The 14,511-nt window shown below is 40.1% G+C and overlaps 1 protein-coding gene across 7 annotated transcripts in view; it reads right to left on the bottom strand.

The window, feature by feature from the left end:
• AIG1 (androgen induced 1) overlaps nt 1-12,143 on the bottom strand; it is a 187,759-nt gene extending 175,616 nt beyond the window's left edge. For 2 of the 7 annotated variants that reach the window (XM_070417811.1, XM_070417814.1), the window contains exon 1: nt 11,908-12,114. In XM_070417811.1, the coding sequence (XP_070273912.1) occupies nt 11,908-12,048 (141 nt within the window). In that variant the 5' untranslated portion in view covers nt 12,049-12,114. Of the gene's footprint in view, nt 1-11,288; nt 11,732-11,907 lie in introns of those variants that run through there. The other 5 variants (XM_070417813.1, XM_070417812.1, XM_070417815.1 and 2 more) reach the window with 4 other exon arrangements.
• Nucleotides 12,144-14,511: the final 2,368 nt, after the last annotated feature.

Below are 14,511 nucleotides of genomic sequence, written 5' to 3'. Positions count from 1 at the left end.
TTAAGAGCTTTGCTGAAAATAGATTAAAAAAAATAGAGTGGCACTAAAAGACTCAAGATCAAGATAAATTTTATTTTGTTTTGTTTATGATGAGATATGGCATAGTATGTGTGTAGACTGATGGAAATGAAGTAATAGAAATGGAAAATTTTATAATATGGGAGGGAAGAGGGGGTAATCTCAGTAACAGAATACACAGGTAGGTTAGAGGTTGTTGAGTGTGCACACAGAAGAGTTGTCCTTAGAAGAACAGACAGTTCATCTAACAGGAGGAAACATGGAGTACAGCTTCACTTGAAGGTAGATTGGTAGACGTGATAATGGGAGAAGTAGAAGTCTCTTCTGATTGTTTTTGTGTTCTTACTGAAACAAGTAGCAAGTTCATTATGTGCTTTGGCCAATATGAAGATTGTTCTCTGAGTGAGCACTGAGAGGATCAGGGAAGGGATGACCAAGTTTGAGGACAGAGGGAAACAGGCACTGTGAGAATAGGATATTCAACTGACTAGGGACTGTAGCACATTGTTGGCAGTACTGGGCGCCCACTTGATATTTGTGGTCATACAGATCAAGCAAGACCCAATGGCATGCTTCTGTGATTTTTTAAATAGTGCTCAGCTGCTCAGGTGCAGACATGCGTAGGCAGGTAGTCCGGTTTAATCAGGATTACAGATTTTCTAGCTGAGTAAAACTGAAGGCAAAAGGGATATGGTAATCGAGGATATGCAAGGATGTGTTTATAATGTTGGACCACGAATCTCTGGTTTTAAAAAATGAGGAAGGCATAAAGACTGGGGAAATCCTCCCACTACAAATTCACAGAGCAAGCCCCATTTCAGCAAAAAACAGGGAGGTTACATCTGTTGGCATTCTATTTTTTAAAAAAATCTCTTTTCCTTTACAGTTTAGATCTTCTGGCAGAGTGCTGGTCCCTTTCTATTTGTGCCTAAGGACACTAATGGCAATTTTTAAAATATCAAAGTAGTTCACATCATAATGACTTTTTGTGGCAAACATAAATTGGCTCAGGTTGTGGTTATTGCAGTGAAGTTATGAGTTTAACTTGTGTTAACATGTGGAAACATTAAATGCATTAGAATAAAAAATAATTTTAAGTTATAATGTTAAGTTGCCATTCAGTAAAAATGCGAAGTAGAAATAAAGCAAATGCAATGGTGTTGCAGTGTCTTTGATACACTTCTATTGACTTCTAACTTATATTTGATAGAGATCCATGTCAAGATCAAAAGATATTTTATTTTTTATTATTAACTTAGAAGACAGAGAAGTTATTAGGAAAACTGCTTATCAATTCGTATCATGTACTTATCTTTCAACTACCTGTACCAGAATGGCACTGTGGTAGTACACACATAAGTGAAATCTTAGCCCAAGGGAATTCACATTATGAGGTATCAAAGTTAAATCTTATTTAGAGTTACAATAACACAAGTTCTTTTTTTTATTCTATGCTATTTAAAATCACAATTTAAGAGCAAAGAGGGGCAGTCTGATTAGAGGAGATCTTTAAAATAATTTAGTCATTCTTATTCTAGAAAGGCCTACACAAGATTAGAATTTACCTTTGAATCTGACCAATGATAAAAGCATATAGTGGTTAGGAAAAGCTAATTTAGCCAGATATCCTTTAATGGGTGACTGGTTAAACAAACTGTGTTGCAAGCATACCACGAAATGCCACTCAGCATTCAAAGGAACAGGCCATCAACATATGAAACAACTTGGATGAAATCTCCAGGGAATTTATTCTGAGTGAAAAAGCCAGTCCCCCATAGACACATATATATGATCCGATTTATATAATAATATTGAAATGACAAAATCATGGAGAACAAAGTAATGGTTGACAGAGGCCAGGGTTGGGACTAAGGGAGAAAGTAGGTGTGGCCATAAAAATGCTGCATGAGGTCCCTTGTGGTGATATAACTATTCTGTGTCTTGACTGTTTCAAGATCCATGTCCTGTTTGTGATATTATGATGCAGTTATACAGGATGTTACCATTAGGGAAAACTGAGTAAAGCTACACAGATCTCTCTGCATTATGTTATACAACTAATGTCAATCTACAATTAACAATAAAAATGTGAAATATGAAAGATTTAATAAAAGGCTAATTTTAAAAATACCATTTATAATAGCACTAATAAAAACAAAACAGGTATATATTTAACAAAATATGTGCAGGATATATATGCTGGAAACTACAAAACATCAATGAAAGGTATCAAAGATCTAAACAAATAGAGAGATGTATCTTGTTCATGGATTGGAAGAGTACATGTTAAGATGTCAAGTTTTCCCAAATAATTTTGTAGATTCAATGAAATTCCTCTCAAAAGTCCCAGTAGAATTATTTGTAGATATTTATAAGAGTAGTATAAAATTCAAACAGAGGCAAAGCATTTAGGAATAGCCTAATAAATTTTGAAAAAAGACTGATGATAACCTGCAAAAATCAACACAGTGCGGGATTTGTGACCAGACAGACACATCAGTAGAACAGAATAGAATCCACATAGACCCACAACGTAGTCACTTGATTTCTGACAAAGGTGCAAAGCAATTGTGAAAGGATAGTCCTCTCAAGAAATGGTGCTGGAACAACTGTGTAACCTTATGGGGGGGGAAAGTAAGAAAAAGACTCAATTTGACACCATACCTAAAGAACTAACTCAAAAAAGATCATAGGTCTAAAAAGTAAAACTTCTACAAGGAAACAGAGAAGAAACTCTTTCTGACCTTGGATTAGGTAAAACTTTCTTAAATAAACATCAAACGCATGTTCCATAAAAGAAAAAAATTATTATTATTTGGATGTCATAAAAATGATAAACGTCTGCTCTGCAAAAGAAATTACATGCCATGCCAGGGAGAAAATGTTTGCAAATCTCATATTTGACAAAGAACTTATATTCAGCATACACAAAAACTCTTAACGTTTAATCCTAAGAAACAATCTAATTTTTTAATGGGCAAAAGATTGGAACAGGTAGTTCTCAAAGATATGATATGCATGATAAAAATGCACAGAAAAAGACCCTTAACATCAATAGTCACCAGTAAAATGCGAATTAGAACCACCATGAGATACTAGCACACACTTATTATATTAGCTAAATTAGAAGAAAAATGCCACACTGATGAGACTCAAAGCAATTGGAACTCTCAAACACTGCTGATGGCAATGCTATATGGCACATCCACCCTGGAAAACAGTTTGGCAGTTTCTTATCCAGTTATATAGCCAAGCAACCCCACTCCTAGGTACACTCCCAGTAAAAATGAAAACTCATGTTCATGCAAGAACTGGTTTGCAAACGTTTATAGCTGCTGCTTTATAATTACCCCAAACTAGAAAAAACTCAAATGCTCTTCAACTTATGAGTGGATAAATATTCCATGGTATTCATTAGTTGAATACCATAGATGCAATTCAACAATAAAATAAAATACTATTCAGTAATAAAATGAAACAAACTATTGATACACAACAGCATGTAGGAATCTGAAATGCATTATGCTACACTCAAAGAGCCATACTCAAATGCTACGTACTGTATGTTATGTTTTTTCTAGAAAAGGCAAAACCATAGGGATAGAGAACAAATCTGGGGTTGCTAAGATTCAGGGGAGGGTTTGGCTACAAGGGGATAGCATGAAGGAATATCTTTAGGTGACTGTGGTGGTGGCTACATGAGTCTATGCATCTATCAAAACTCATAAACTGTATACCAAAAAAAGTTAATTTTTGTAAATGTTAATTTAAAAATTAATTTTTACAAACTATCCCATCTAATAAAGAGGGAATATGCTAATTGACTCTCACGCTGTCACAAAGATGGCGGCGCCCACAGCCAATAAGGAGGGAATATGCTCATTGACTGCCACTTCTTCAAAGATGGTGGCACCCACAGCCACAAGATAGCTGGCAGGGGAGGGCAGTTGTGGGTGACCAGGCCAGCAGGGGAGGGCAGTTGGGGGCAAACGGGTTTGCAGGGGAGGGCAGTTGTGGGCGACCAGGCCTACAGGGGAGGGAGTTGGGGGCGATCAGGTTTGCAGGGGAGGTCAGTTGGGGGGCTATCAGGCTGGCAGGCAGAAGCAGTTAGGGGCAATGAGGCAGTCAGGCAGGCGAGCGGTTGGGAGCCAGCAGTCCCAGATTGTGATAGTTGGATATCCCTCGAGGGGTCCCGGATTAGAGAGGGTGCAGGCTGGGCCGAGGGACACTCCCCGCCTAGTGCACAAATTTTATGTACCGGGCCTCTAGTATGTATATATTGAGCTTCTCTTTTCTTTTTTTTAAAGAATATATATGGCTCAAAAGGTAAAAAGCAAAATATTAACATTGGTATCTCTGAGTGATATTCTTCTCTGCAATTTAAAAATAACTTTTAAATCTGACTATATATGTACATACACTGTATATATACCTATATACAGCAAGATTGAGTAGCAAGATTATTATGACCGTCCAGATTATTATGACCATCCCCCATCAGTACTTCATTGGGCCACCTTTTGCCTTCAATACTGCAGTGATTCTTTTTGGCATTGATGGGGTGGTCATAATAATCTGGCCACTCAGTGTGTGTGTGTGTGTGTGTGTGTGTGTGTGTGTGTGTGTATTATATTATATTTATATATTAATATAATATAATATAATATAATATAATTAATATATAACTGCAGCCTGACTCTGTGTGTATTTCCATGTGTATATAAAGTTCACATTTAAATACCACCTTAAAGCACTCAAATGCTAAGATGCACAGAAAATTAGAGATAAATTAAGATGGAGTGTATTTTCTTCCCCAGGGTTTCCTGTACTGTACAAATTTTCTATGATTCTATGTATTGCTTGTGAAATTAAATGTTTAAATAATAATAGCCTGACACATCTAAGTCAATATGAAGGGGCTAAACCATTATCTCACTGACTTTTTAGAATTCCATGCTTCTAAAATACTGTAATGGACACGTTCTATTTTCTCAAGATGCAAAACAGTATTCAAGCAATTTCTCTGGTTATTCTTGAGTAGTCTATCTTGATGAAGCCAATCGAAACTACATTCCCTATCTTGCTCCAGAATTGATCTGATCAAGGGATGCCCTGCATTCAAAGGGAGCTCTGTGCTCACTGGACTCCGGGAGGACTGCCCTGCCTGTGAGAAATGGGCCCTTTGCTGTCTAGCCATAGCTGCTAGATACAAAAGAAAGCTCCGTTGTTATGGAATCCTAAGCAGAAAGATTTTTCCAAGCATGCTTGGCTCACAGGAATATCTGATTCAATATGGAAAATTGTACTATTGTTCACAGTTCCACAGAAACACATGACACTTCAGGGGAACACAGAGAAACAAATGAAAACCCTCAAGAGCAGCTACCAATTTTGCTAAATGTTATACCAGGGATGGGGGATGGCAGGGATGGGAAAAGAAGTGACCTCAACTAGTGGTCAGATGACTTTCTGTAATTTCAATAACAGTTGCAACTAAGAAAGGGAATGGGTGATTATATCCTTAACTAAAGCCCCCACTCTAACAAAACCAGGCCTCTATTTTATGTTTGATTCAAAAGAAACACTTTCAAAGAAAGTGAACAGGATGCTTTGCAAAGTATTACACTCACAATTATTCCCCTAGGTTAGGAAAAAACATTATTTAATTCTTCAAGTTTATGAGCACATTTCAGGGTCAAAGATGATTCTACTGCTGTACCGGTTTGGCTCAGTGGATAGAGCGTCGACCTGTGGACTGAAGGGTCCCGGGTTCGATTCCGGTCAAGGGCATGTACCTTGGTTGTGGGCACATCCCCAGTGGGGGGTGTGCAGGAGGCAGCTGATCGATATTTCTCTCTCATCGGTGTTTCTAACTCTATCCCTCTCCCTTCCTCTCTGTAAAAAATCAATAAAATATATTAAAAAAAAAAAAAAGATGATTCTACTAAAAAAAAAAAAAAAAGATTTTTTAAAAATTTCACCTTCATTGTATAATATCCAAAAACAATTAAAAAAAAGCATAAACAAAGAGAGCCCCACCTCATTTTGTTCACTGAGTACTCAATGCCACTGTTGGCCTGCAAGTGGCATTCTGTGGTTTTAACTGGCAAAACTTATGACCAGTTATAAAATGACATCAGGAATCTCTTTTCTAGGTATTTTATTTCTTATTTAAAATTAAGCCATAAACTAGTGTCAAGAATATTTTATTATCCTATATAATAAAAGCCTAATATGCTAAGTGTCTGACCATTTGACCAGTCACTATGATACGCACTGACAACCGGGGGCAGACTCTCCGACTGGTAGGTTAGCTTGATCCTGAGGTCTGGCCAATGGGGACTGGGCGAGACAAGCTGGACACACCCTGGAGCCCTCCCGTGGTCCCTCCCTGGCCCTGATCGTGCACTGGTGGGGTCCCTCGGCCTGGCCTGCGCCCTCTCGCAAGCTGAGACTCCTCGAAGGATGTTGAAGAGCTGGTTTTGGTCCGATCCCCGCAGGCCAGGTTGAGGGACCCCACCAGTGCATGAATCCGTGCATCAGGCCTCTAGTAAGTATATAAGTAAATATAAGACAAACTCAAATGTATTATTTAGAATACTTATGTAGTTCTAACTTTTAAACATTTTTTTAAATGCCAAAAATTCTTAGCATGTCTAAAAGCAAAAAATGTATCCTCCAGGTATTCTTGACCATTTCCTGATCTTTGACCAACCCATGCCCTTATTTATCCTCCACACTCTGGTTTTCTTAAATTCTTTTGCAATACAGATTTAGATAACAAAAATAAGTGCCTACATCATATTACCTTAAACCTCTATAAAAATGTCTTCACCTAGTCAAAATATAAGACCAAGCCTTTGGCTTTCATAAAAGCACTAGAGGCCCAGTGCACAAAATTCATGCATTGGGGGGGGGGGGGGGTGTCCCTCAGCCCAGCCTGCACCCTCTCGCAGTCCAGGATCCCTCACTCCTTAACGCCCGCCTGTTCACTTCTTACCGCTCAGCTCACTGCTCCTTAGCGCTGCTGCAGAAGTGGGAGAGGCTCCCGCCACCGCTGCTGTGCTTGCCAGCCATGAGCCCAGCTTCTGGCTGAGTGGCCGTTCCCCTGTGGGAGTGCACTGACCACCAGGGGGCAGCTCCTGCATTGAGTGTCTGCCCCCTGGTGGTCAGTGCACATCATAGCGACCTGTCGTTCCACCTTTTGGTCTATTTGCATATTAGCCTTTTATTATATAGGATGATATAAGAAACATCTATAATAATAAAAGTGTAATATGTTAATTAGACTGGGCGACCTTCCGGATGAAGTCAGGGCTGCTAGGGAAGCCCAGGTCCCGGGTGCCAGAGGGAAGCCAGTGCCGGCAGCTGGGGGACAGAAGGCTTACTCTTACACAAATTTTGTGCATCGGGCCTCTAGTCAACTACAAAAATACTTCTATATGTTCTGCTAAAAACCAATCAAAGGCATTACTACTATGCTACCTGATGTTCTCTGTATGACAGTCTGAGTGATAAATAACCTTGAAAAGTCAGTGCTGGAAAGAACTGTTTTGTTGTTTTTTTCCTGATAAATTGCTATGTTTCCTTTATGCTAACACTAGGAACAATGCAATCAAATGTGTATTCTTTTTTACATTGGTTGCCCTAAAGATTAGCTAAATTTGTTTCACACTGGCAATAAGTAACCTATCGCTGTTGTCTAATACATATTTTTCTCTTCCTTTTATTTTAAAGTTGTTTTTTACAACATGTTTCTAATCATATCACAGTAAGAGTCACCTTCAATGTATTTTGAAATATGTTTAGATATGTCTTAAATATAGAAGGCAGGATTAATATATTGATCTATATAGTAGATCAACACTAAAATTTGGTAAGAAAAAGTTTCCATTTGTTCAAATGTTTAAAAATACCTATTATACTCCAGCACTACTTTGAGGCCTCAACATGCATCTGCCTTTTTCATTTAATTTATTTATGCTGGTTTTATTCTGATTCCTCATTTTTATCATCTTTGGGGGCAATTGTTATATAACTTTGGGGGGAGGGACAATTATCCTTTAATTAGTGACCAGGGAAGGAATCTGCATCATTTGAAGAAAATTCATCAGCTGTAATATTGGTTAAGGAGGTATTTGAACATCAGTTAGTTTAAATTTTCTTTCTTTCCAGCTTATTTCCAGTTAAGGGTATTCCTTCTCCTGGCATGGCATGTTGCATAGTGATAGTCTCCAAAATACTTTACAGTAAAGCAAAGATCTAGTTTTTCCAATGTTGTTCAGTTTTTATAGATTCTCATATTGCCCCTTGTTACATTTATGTCTCCTCTGCATAGTTTCATAGATGCAGTAGGCAAAAACATATATTTTGGTTAAAGCTCAAATTAACCAATTACCTAGTATACAGAAAGAACTAGCTGAGTCACTGCATAAGTACAACAACATTTAAGAATTTCTTTTCTAGGTCTGAGGACATGAAGTCACGCGGACTAGCTTTCTATAGCTGCTGTAACAGATTACCATATATTTAGTGACTTAAACAACACATATTATTTTACACTTCTGCAGGGCAGAAGCCCCAAATGGGTCTCACCAGGTTAAAAGCAAGGTGTCAGCAGGGCCGTATTTCTTCTGGAGGCTCCAGGGAAGAATTTATTCCCTTGTCCTTTCCAACTTCTAATCACATCCCTTGACTCTTGGACCTTTCCTTCATCTTCAAAGCCAACAATCTTGCATCTCTCTGTGACTTTCTTCAGCAACCACATCTTCCTCCAAGTGATTCCTCTTCTGCATCCCTCCACTTTAAAAAACTCTTGTGATTTACTTTGGGCCCACCTGGAGAATCCAGGAGAATCTCCCTGTTTTAACATCAGCTAATTAGCAACCTTAACTCTTCTTTGCCACGTAACCTAGTGTAGTCATAGATTCCTGGGACTAAGAGATGGTCATCTTTGGGGATCCATTATTCTGCCAGCCACATTAGTGTTGCATTTCCATTTACTAATTTGAATTTTCTTAAAGAACTGTAGTTCTTTTACAGTTTTTCAATGATGGGGAAAGACGTTCTTGGGAAAAGAAGTTCAGCTTTTAATTATGAGCTTTGATTCTATTGGGATGACTTAAAGAAAGATATGGATATAGCTGGAATTGCCACTGCCATATAACCATCTCCTCCATACATGTAGTCTGAGATTCCTGACTTACATTCTGGTACACGGATGCCATGGAACATGGAATCGGACTGTGGCCACCAGGATGAATGTGCAGACTCCCTGTGAGCCAAGTGGATGAGGAAAGGGGCCCTCTACTTAAAATTCTGAGAAGCTAAACCCTCTTCCAAAATTACTCTAATGAGATTAGAATTGCTAAAATCGTCCAAGGCACTAAGTAATGAAGTTTATTCAGCTTTGTTTTGTTTGTTTTTTAACACACAAAAATGAAAAGTTAAATGGGTAAATTATAGTAGCCTAATCTTTTCAAATGCCATTTCTAAGGATTGACAGGCGGGTTGTTTTAACAGCTTTACAATGCTTACACTCTAAAGACTATAAACCCCGAAATTATATATATATACACACACACACACACTTTAGTGATATATAGATCACTTTGCATGAGTGTTTCTGTGAACATATTCTATACATACTTTCTCACAAGAACTCTTGATTAAAGAGAATTATTATATTTCAATCAGAACCACAGAGAGTAAGACATTTGAATGACTGGCTGAAGGCCCTATGCAAACTGAATCTAAATATGAGACAAAGTGAAAGTTTCCAATTTGAATCTATGTCTGAATTCTGATAGATAAAAGTGTATTTGCGATGATCATTATTTAAAATAGACAAGTCCAACCACCAAAGGTTAAAATACAAACTGTGTGACAGTCTAAGTAGAGCCAAATTGGCTGTACTACAGTTTCCTGTCACCCAGAGGTTATAAGCAGTGTATTGTTTTTTGTGAGTCTTGTTTTTTAACACACAGTAAGCAATGCTAATATGAGAAGCGGTCACCTCTCATGGATTAACCAGCACTGTCAATGTGTATCCCTCTCACCTGCTGACCCTCTTCTCTGCTCCCTTCCACACTGTACCTAATGCAAAGGTGCTTTTCACAGTTCCCATGGCTCTGCTGGGGTCTCCAACAGTGTTTTAGTTCAGCATTGCTCCTCGGTGGCACTAAAATGGTCCCACTCTAGGTAAGGTCTGATTAAGGAAGGGGATACTGTAGTAATTTAAGAGGAATTTTGTTTACATAGTCCCTAAAAGAATTCTGAAAACCTGGGTACATATTTTTAAATGATATCTAAATATTTCTAACATTAGTTTAAAGACATTAAAAAGGGACATGGTTTCTAATGCTCTGCTACACATTTGTCAGAACCTCGGGGCTGTAGATTTCACTCATTCAACCTATGACAAATATACCATATCACATAATTGGCAGAGCCAATCATCTTTGTGGAGCCAATCAACCCCAAACACTTTCCTGTCAAAACAAGTATGACTTCCTTTTTCAATCAAATATGAAGACATTTCTGGTGACAATCATCTATCTTCTGAATGCTAAAAGGAACAGATAAACACAGCACAGAGCCTTGTCATGCGCTCAACCCTTGGATGAATGGGAACAAGAAAAAACAACTGGCAGGCATCACACATATTCAGAGAGAGATCAATGTCAAGAAAGACATGGAAGTTGAAGATCTGAAAAATGAAACCTTTGAAACCGTGGGAAGTCTTGGTGCTTCAGGGTATGAGCACAATTTGGAGACTGCTGGGGAAAGGAACTTAAATTCCTCTCTGAATGTATCTAACGTGATAGAAATAGAAGGTGGTTTTTCTAAACAAAACCCTGTGGCTACATTTCTTTGAAGGTCTCAAGCCTTTGGAAATATCTTAAGGCAGGTATCAAGTTCTCCTCATCAACACTAAGAGTCAACAATAGAGATGACAATCTTGCTTGTGTAGCCAACCTCGGCATCCCCAGGAATTGGCTCTACATTTTCTGTAGTCTTTAGCATTGGTGGCTTTTGTTTGAACCCTCTGCCCCTGCTTGGTCATCTTTCAGCGTGTACTGGGAGAGTAAGTTAGCCACCTTTCTTCTCAAGTTCCTAGGTTCCACCCATGCCATTCTCTCCCCTTGTGTTCACGTTCTGATTCTCTGGCGCTTGTATTGCCAGAAGTGGATAAGGTACATATTGAAACAAAACAAAACCAAAAAACCCTGCAATTGCCAAGACTATTATATTGTGCCGAAAGAGGAGCTGCTTATGCAAACTAATACAAATGTTTACATAGGAAAATACGGAAGAGTGTAAGTTTACACTGGAAATGCATTTTGGAAATTTCTCTCCCCTACTGTTTCTGGGTAAATGGTTGCAAGGGACATTACCGACAATGGGCAAAAGACAACTTTATTAGGCGCTTTCTTTTCTTTGTGTGGAGGATTTTGGTCCTTGCAGAGGGAGCTCCAGGTAATTCGACAGGACCCAGTTTCCACAGTCGCTGCAACTTGATCCCACGATGGGTGCTCTGGAAAGCACCTTGGGCGAATGGGTCCGAGGCCCCTCATGATGAAGGTCGTCCAATCCGTGTATTAAGTTGACAATCTCTCCGTGTCATCTCTTAGAAGCAGGTCTGTGTTCCCCTCCGAATAGCCCACCACCTGGCTGCACCCCACCTCCACGCGAGCCCCAGCGACCAGGTAACCTGGGGTGGCACAGAGGGGCTGTGTGGGCGCAGCCAGGCCTTCCGACGCAATCGCTGGGGAAGAGGCGAGGACCCGAGAGGATGCTGGCGGCGCGTGCGCACAGGTGCTCGGGCACCCCCAGATACACTCGGGCTAAGGTGCAGGGCGGAGGGGGGAGGGGAGAGGACAGCCTTACCAGATCTATGAACGTCAGGAATTTCCAGCTCCCTCCGTAGGTGTGGTGCGAGGGCATTTCGATGGCCTTGTAGTTGCACAGGATAGAGCAGTAGGACAGCAGAATCGCCACCCGCAGCACCTGACTGGGGACAAGCGCCATGTTCGCCAAAGGCCTGGGCTGGCTGGGCGGCAAGAAGGGAGGGAGGGAGGGAGGCGCAGGGTGCGCGGCGGGGAGCCCGGCGCGGCGGGCAGAGGGGCGGGGCGGGGCGGGGCGCGCCCCGCGGGACCTTGGCAACCGCGGGCGCCGGGGCAACCTGCGCGGGCGGGGCGGCGTGTGGGGCACTACCGTTGGCCGGGCCGAGGGCGGCGTGGCGTCAGCGCTGTCGTCATCTCCGTCATTCTGTTCCTGCCTTCTCCGTCCCTGGAGACCCGGCCGGCGGCGCCCTCTAGGCGTTCCAGGAGTGGGGGGTGGGGGAGGTGGGGGGTGGTGAGGGTGCCCCCAGGGCACGCCGAGCTGTGGGGACCGTTGCTGGTGACGACAGCGGGGCGGGCGGGAGGTCAGAAACCCCGCCTGGAATTGGGGGGGCCCAGAGTCCACCAGGCTTCCAGCTGGGGACCTCTGCGCAGGTCCTTGTGGTGGTTCCTGTTGGGGGCTTGGTGGAGGCATGAACGTGGGGTGTCGACCTGAGCACGGGTAGATGGACTTGCTTTATTTTGGACCCAATTGGATTTTTAGGGTCAGACTACTATTCATCACTATAAAACTCCCTTATAAATGCCATCCCAGTAGATAGACTTCCCTGCACTTTCCACAGGAGGTTTATAAATATCCTGTTAATACATAAGAAGACAGACTGTGAACTTTGGACAAAGAGGTTTATGGATAAAAAGTTATAAAAAGAGAAAGTGTCAGATAACTGTTTATGCGGCAAGGTTGCATTCTGCTTAAAAACAAATTCTGAATTAGGATGTAAAACCCGTATGTGTAATTTAATACTAATCTTCTCAGGGTTAAGCTGGTTTTGCCCTTTTGATTATTTAGTTTTTCCTACGCTACACATCCAGGCCTTAATGGAAGGAAAATAAATATAAACTGGATTCTCCTTGCCTTCCAGTAAATGTTGTCACACTGGAGTTTCATCAGCCTGTGGGCAGCATGATCACATTTCAGCCAACCAGATGCAGGGGCAAATTATGAAAAGACAGCATAGGTATTTCCTGTGGATCCATTTAAAACAGGTGTCCTCTCCAAATAGTCTCTGAGTCAGAGACTGTGGACGGAGGGGCAGGGTAAGCCACTGGGAGAGAGAAAGAGAAAGTTACAACTCACAAATGTTAGCTGGAAATTTTCCAATCAAGCTCTACACCAAAATTAAGAAAGTCAGTAGATTTTTAAAATTGGCCTTATACTTACGCTAACAGAAATGATATCATAGAAAAATAAAGATAATTTCAAGATGATTCTACCAGCCTAAAACTACTCATTATTGACGATTTATATAGCTTTATCTTCATGTAAAAGTTGAGTTTATTTTTTTAATTGTTTGTCCATGCCACATGTTCATAAGATTAGAAAACTTAAAAATAGACCTACTGCCCTGGCCACTGTGGCTCAGTTCGTTGGAACATTGTCCCATACACCAAAAGGTTTCCTCTCTGTCCAAAATTTTAAAATGTTTTCTTAAAAAGTTGAACTACTGAAGATCTATCTTGCTAGGTCCTTAAAGTTTTATGAGTTCATGTGATATCCTTTTAGTTTGATATGCCTTCCTACTTTACAGTTTAGAAAAATAATTAATAAGACTCCCTGTCCCCATCACTGCAAAATATAAAAATATTTTCATAAAGTCATTTAAAATTTGATTCTGCACTCAGTTCTCTTTTAAATAAATAACTATAGCACTCAAAGAAGTGTTTTGAATCTTTCCTAAACAAAGGATTTTCCTTTGTTATTTGGTGACTGTCTAATCATGGTAAGATAGTGAGTTCTGTGGCAGTTTTTAATAAAACATTTGCATAAACCTTGACTCAAATATTTTATGGAGAATGTCAGTCCACAATTTTGGGAACTTCTTGATAACTGTGTATTATTGTTATAGCTCTAAATCTTACTCTGTATATTGGCTGAAGGTCAACTTCCTTGAGTACTTCTAAAAACTGATATTCTTTTCTTTTTTGCAGGGAAGGGTGTCTGACATGTTAGTCATGATAATCCTTGCTAATTTTGGAAATGACAGGGACCCCTGTGTCTTCCTTATGTTGTATTCCAAGAAGCCAACTTCATATAGCCATGGGCCTTTACTTAAAAATGCAGGAGGAAGAATTGTTTATGCCTAGTCTCATAATAATCAATGTTTATGCATTTTCTTCAATGCTGTGTTTATATTAGATAAGCATTTTCTAGCAATATCAATGTTTGAGCAAATCATTTTTCCCTCTTCACATTTGTCTGCACCACAGGGTAGAAGTTGGGATGTGTTCCTTTTAGAGATTTGGGCATGAGAAAAACCCCTTTGGAATCACAAAAAATGACAGCTTTGAGTTGCTTATTTTTCTTTGTTAAGAAAAAATAGCACATTTATGGTATTAAAATAGGAATTCTCTCATCAACCAGAGGAAACAC

The sequence above is a fragment of the Myotis yumanensis genome, unplaced genomic scaffold, assembly GCF_028538775.1.
Source record: "Myotis yumanensis isolate MYYU_CA2020_CCGP unplaced genomic scaffold, mMyoYum1.0.hap1 SCAF_6, whole genome shotgun sequence".
Lineage (NCBI taxonomy): Eukaryota > Metazoa > Chordata > Mammalia > Chiroptera > Vespertilionidae > Myotis > Myotis yumanensis.
Note: the sequence above shows the minus strand (reverse complement) of the source record. Positions and strands in the feature narration are given on the sequence as shown.